We start from the raw sequence: 6,283 nt of genomic DNA on the forward strand, positions 1-6,283 counted from the left end.
CCCCGGCTCCCAGTGGTAGTGGGTGGGGAGTCCAATGATTATCGAAGTGCGCCACTGAGGCTTGTACTAGTGGAGTAAAGTAACAAATTAGATTTACTCAAGTACAATTTTGAAGTATTCGTACTTTACTTGAGTATTTCTCTCATATTATCCATTTTATTTTCAGCGTTACCCTAGCGTAGCTTCCTGGTTGCTATATTGTTGTTGTGGTCGTCGTCCTCGCATCAAAGCCCCACCTCGCAGCACCGCCCCGCGCCTATAAAACTAGCGCTCCCCTGTCAATTTCCCTGGAATGCCAATTTCCCTGTGACATATATATATATATATATATATATATATATATATATATATATATATATATATATATATATGTGTATATATATATATATATATATATATGTGTATATATGTGTTATATACACACTTTATGAGCAGATGTATTGAACTCACAATTTTGTCTCCTCACAGCTATTCTGAAGCAATGAAATGGATCCATCAAAACCACGAGAATGGAACAGATGCAGTGAAAGGTGGAGTAAACAGTTAGAGAAGCTTGCGAACACTCATGTTGTCAAAGTTGGGAATGTTGTAATGGGGAAAGGTGGTGAATTCCGCATAGCAAAGGGAAGTGATGGAACTGAGGTCTTCTTGGGGTTAAGAGATGACGGTGCTGAAGTTGCAGTGAAGAGAATGACTAAAGAAAACTATAAAGTGCTGAAGCATGAGCAAGGCTTTTTACGACTTCCAGAGCTTGATGATCCTTCCATTGTACGATATGTGGACTTTGTAGAGGATGAGAACTTTGGATACCTTGCTCTTCAGTTATGTGAATATACATTGGAAGAATACATTAAGTTAGGAAGTGAACTTCCTGGAGGCCGTCTTTCTGAACAGGCGATTGCACAACAAGTTCTCACTGGCTTAAAGATACTCCATCATCAGGATCCTCGAATTCTCCACCGCGATATCAAGCCCCAGAATGTCTTGATTGGTAAGTTTTATGTTTAATGTTTATGTTTATTTAGCTTTCATCATGATCACAGGTTTAACTAGAAAATGTGCTCCTCGGAGCACAGGTCTCCGCCAGTACTGTTCCTGATTAATCCTGTCTTACCTATTTATATTACATATTGTCACGTGTCACTTGACCAATGTTAGCTTGACCAATGTTACCTCACTTCAAAAAAGCTTTTTGAAGTGACACACCTATTTATAGGATTTTATTTCGTCATGCGTCTCGCTAGCCAATCAAAAGCATTGGTGACAACATATTGTCACGTGTCACGTGAAGCTTGACCAATGTTAGCTTGGCTAGGGGGGGGGACACACAGCGGGACGGGAACGATAACATACTCTCCACCTCTGGCGGAGACAAAAAGACAGGTGGCATTAAAACACTGAATTAGGTAACACTTTACTTTAAGGCTGCGTCTATAATGCATTACATTTATAATGCATTATAATGCACTTATAAGGCACTTGTTATAAGTTGTTATGCATAATTATAAACATCTATAACAGTGTTATAAGTGTTATAATGCCTTATAAGTGCATTATAATGCATTATAGACATAACCTTTACCCTGAATTATTATTATAAATATAGAATATTATTATTATATTATATCTTTACTTTATAAATCAAAAGTTCAGGATAAAAAATGTGCAGTAAAAATCGAATAACCTAAAACACAAATCTAAAATCCACTATCATTTAACAGTATGCAGGCTTAAGTGGTTAATTCCTAATACACTTTTTCCCAGAAATGTAGTGGAGTCAAAAGTACAATATTTGTCATGAAATGCTGTGGAGTGAAAATTATAAATGTCCCCAAATACTCTGATTAGTCCTCAAATGTAATTTACATTAGTAAAAGTTTGAGATCAAAATAATAATCAAACCAAAATAGCCGATCTACAAGCAGCACAACACGTTGTGAGCTTGTAAATCAGCTATTTACGGAAGGAATGCACTTCCCTCTATGTCATCGGCCCCCAGCCAATCACCAGCGAAGAAGGAATGTACCTAGCTCTGGTCCGCTGTGCCAGGAGCAGTGTTATTCTATAGACAGAAACGTCCTCTAACGAGGAGGTCTAAACTGTAGTAAAAATAAAGAAAATAATGTCGCTACTCAGCAAATCAAAGACAGTTTTATAATGTTGAAAGACTGTTCTCCGTGGTGGGACACGTCTCAGAACCTTTTGTGTAAAATACACTTATGGCCAGAAAATAAAATATGTCCTCCAGACGGAACATCTTTGATTCACTCAAGTGCACATTCAGTGTCTGTTGGTGCAGGGTACCTGGACCTCTACGACTGGGCCATAGTCATATCATCCATGTATTTACACTGGTCTTTTCCTAGAAGAAAAATAATATAATAATAATGTATTTTAGTCATTTAAAAATCTTTTTTTTAATATTTATCTACCAAATTTACACTGCAGATGTTACAAGGAAGGCCAGATTGGCCGATTTTGGAATAAGCAGACGGTTGACCAGAGGACAAACAACACATTTGACAAGCAGTGCAGGAACAAAATGCTGGAAGGCAAGGGAGACCATTAATGAAGACGGTGGTGATAAACCTGTACGGTATAAAAGAAGTGCTGACATTCAGGTTTGTTGTTATTCTGCATGAGAACAATTTAATCAATGAAAACAACACATTCTGTCACTAAATGTTCATGTTCATTCTAAAGGTGGCTGGGATGTTGTTATATTACATCCTGTCTGGAGGACACCATCCATTTGGTACATCAACTAGATGTGAAGGCAACATACAGGATGGAAAGTACAACCTGGACCTTGTTCAGGATGTGGTTGCCAAGGATCTCATCGAGAGGATGATCAATAAAGAACCAAAGAACAGACCTACAGTGGAGGAATGCTTGGCTCATCCCTACTTCTGGGAAAATGAAAAGTATGAGAAACAGTAAAGATCTTTCCCATTGTACACACAGTATTTTATTATACACTCACTGACATCTCAGTGTTATTTATTCCTGCTTCTAGTGACTGATAGTGTACTTCTAAGACATTACTTTTTTTCAATTTAAATCTTTTTTTCATAAAGATTAATTGAAAGGTGGTCTCATTATTCATTAGAAGGATAATATCAGTCACCAGAAGCAGAGACGTGTGTTTTAATGAGTCTAACATTCATTAGAAGGACAATATCAGTCACCAAAAGCAGAGACGTGTGTTTTAATGAGTCTAACATTCATTAGAAGGACAATATCAGTCACCAGAAGCAGAGACGTGTGTTTTAATGAGTCTAACATTCATTAGAAGGACAATATCAGTCACTAGAAGCAGAGACGTGTGTTTTAATGAGTCTAACATTCATTAGAAGGACAATATCAGTCACTAGAAGCAGAGACGTGTGTTTTAATGAGTCTAACATTCATTAGAAGGACAATATCAGTCACTAGAAGCAGAGTGTGTTTTAATGTGTCTAACATTCAGTAGAAGGACAATATCAGTCAGGCTTCAAGTGGTTAATAAAAACATGGGAGTAAAAGTTCCTTTCACACAAAGATTTAGCGGCCCCCCTTGTAGTAACTCTGAGATCCCCGGCCTAGGGGTTTAAACGTGTTTTAAAGTGAAATACCATTTTAAGCCCTATTTTCAAAAGTAGTGTAATTACCTGATTCCATGCTCTCAACCTTGCATCACATTTTGTGAGCTTGTAGATCTGTTATTTTTGCTATCTATCTTCTTTTCTTTCTTTTTATTCATTTGTAATGAAATTGTCAACATATATATGCCAGGTTTAAAGTAGTTAACAGTTTGATCTAACGGTAACTTTTCTACCAACATGTCCAACATGTTTTAAGAGTGATGGTTTCAGTATATATTTTTTTTTTGTAAAATCTTGCAGGAAAGTAGATTTCCTGAAACTGGTTGGAAATGAAGAGGAGGTAGAGAAATACTACAGAAACACAGACCACCAGAAACTCATGGCAGGATTGCGCCAGCGTGCTGAGAGGGGACTGTTTGATGGATGGAAAGACAAAATGAGAGACAAGGTAACTAAAGCATCTTTAGAGGTTAACATGTGTCTTTATGTCTATTATACTAGGCTAAGGGTTCCCAAACCTTTCAGGCCACGACACCCAAAATAATCATATTTGAACTGGGGACCCCCCACAGTAATCATATTTGAACTGGGGACCCCCCAAAAAAATCATATTTGAACTCTGGACCCCCCTGGGGATCCCGACCCCCAGTTTGGGGGTCTGGTTCATGTAATATTTAAGTTGTGTGTTTTACCAGCTGCCACCCAAGGTGTTCCAGGAGATGGAGAAAAGGAGGCCATACTCTGAGAAAGAACAATTTGGATTGCTGCGTTTCATACGCAATCTCCATGCACACCAGTAAGTTGAATTTGATTACAATATAACATTTGTAAGTACAAATAATATGTGTTCTAATGTGAGATCATTTCCCTGGGTGTGTAGTTCAAAGTGGAGTAGGATGTTTGTTAGAACTTGGTCAAGGTCACAATCAACAAAAGATTATTATTATTATTTTTTATTTTCATGATACTTTTAAGACCTTTTTAATACCAAATTGGCCAAATTGTCAAATATTACATAAGAAAGAGGCAAATGTTGTGAAAATAGCTGATCTACAAGCTCACAACGCCTTGCAGTAAGAGGCGAATAATGTGATGGGAACTGATAACTTCACACAGCCACAGCACAAAGATAATACACACATTTTGTGTTATACATTTCTTTATCTTTTGTCTTCTCTGGCTCGTATTGAAGCTTGTCAATGATTAGGAGCCATGAAGCTGAATTATACAACAGGTAGTTCCGACCAAGCAATCTGATTGGTTGAAATAGCTATCTAGCCGTGCTTCAAACCAGCATCATAGCACGGGCCTAATCACATTAATAAATCACTCTGCACTGCAGTCCGCACCTGATTAGACCATATATGGCACAGCTGTGCTGTGACGTCACGCTGTCCCACGGTAGGAAAACAAACAGCACGGCGAAAATAGCCGATCTACAAGTTCACATCGCGTCGCCAGGTATCGCACGGCGAAAATAGCCGATCAACAAGTTCACAACGCGTCGCCATCGCGACGCGTTGTCAGCTTGTAGATCAGTTATTTTGGCCACGTGACACGGTCGTACGACGGAGCATATAGCCTACTGGAATTCATTCCACTGCGCAAGCATTGATAGCTCAGCTGTGTTGATGAGACGGTGCCTCAGGCTCATAGCGCTGCTACATGGACTATTTAATGTCTCAGTCAAAAACTCTTCTCTTTACAGGGAAACGGATAGTAGCGAAACATTTTTATTATGAATTGCTCCACAATATGAATACATTTGGATGTGTTTTGTTGGTAACTGTTGTATAATCGCAATATTACACTCGAGGGTGTGCTTTACCTTACATTATTGGCACTTCAGTGATGCTCGCGGAACTCGGCTTCGCCTCGTTCCTGACCGCATCACTGGCGTGCCAATAATGACGGTAAAGCACACCCTCTCGTGTAATATTGCTTAATTCAATAATGTGATGTGTTCAGTACTTTATAAAGCAGCAGTTATATAGATGTCAGTGTGTTCAGTACTTTATAAAGCAGCAGTTAGATAGATGTCAGTGTGTTCAGTACTTTATAAAGCAGCAGATAGATAGATGTCAGTGTGTTCAGTACTTTATAAAGCAGCAGTTAGATAGATGTCAGTGTGTTCAGTACTTTATAAAGCAGCAGTTAGATAGATGTCAGTGTGTTCAGTACTTTATAAAGCAGCAGATAGATAGATGTCAGTGTGTTCAGTATTTTATAAAGCAGCAGTTAGATAGATGTCAGTGTGTTCAGTACTTTATAAAGCAGCAGATAGATAGATGTCAGTGTGTTCAGTACTTTATAAAGCAGCAGATAGATGTCAGTGTGTTCAGTACTTTATAAAGCAGCAGTTAGATAGATGTCAGTGTGTTCAGTACTTTATAAAGCAGCAGTTAGATAGATGTCAGTGTGTTCATAACATTTAGTGTTCAGTCATCACTGTTTTGTGTGTTTACAGTGCTGAGGCTGCTGCTGACATTGACCTGATGAAGATGTTTCCTGGTCTGTTTGACTGTGTCTACCTGTTTGCCCAAGACCAAGGCTGGAACACACGAGTCACCCTGAAAAATATGTTCATGGCCACAAACATAATCACATTGAAAGAACCACTACACACACAAAGAGAATGGAACAGAGTCAGTGAAAGGTGGAGTCAACAGTTAGAGAAGCTTGCAAACACTCGTGAGGAT

At 38.6% G+C, this 6,283-nt stretch overlaps 1 protein-coding gene across 1 annotated transcript in view; it reads left to right on the top strand.

Moving 5' to 3' along the window:
- The first annotated feature begins 540 nt into the window (after positions 1-540).
- The window catches only part of LOC308086076 (uncharacterized protein), a 14,313-nt gene continuing 8,570 nt past the window's right edge, over positions 541-6,283 (top strand). The window contains exons 1-6 of the mRNA XM_080429436.1: positions 541-991; positions 2,449-2,621; positions 2,704-2,924; positions 3,885-4,032; positions 4,280-4,380; positions 6,052-6,283. The exon at positions 6,052-6,283 is cut by the window's right edge and continues 421 nt beyond it. Of these exons, the coding sequence (XP_080285562.1) occupies positions 592-991; positions 2,449-2,621; positions 2,704-2,924; positions 3,885-4,032; positions 4,280-4,380; positions 6,052-6,283 (1,275 nt within the window). The 5' untranslated portion in view covers positions 541-591. The remainder of the gene's footprint in view (positions 992-2,448; positions 2,622-2,703; positions 2,925-3,884; positions 4,033-4,279; positions 4,381-6,051) is intronic.

This window comes from Gymnoscopelus braueri (assembly GCF_963280865.1).
Source record: "Gymnoscopelus braueri genome assembly, chromosome: 5".
NCBI classification, from domain to species: Eukaryota; Metazoa; Chordata; class Actinopteri; order Myctophiformes; family Myctophidae; genus Gymnoscopelus; species Gymnoscopelus braueri.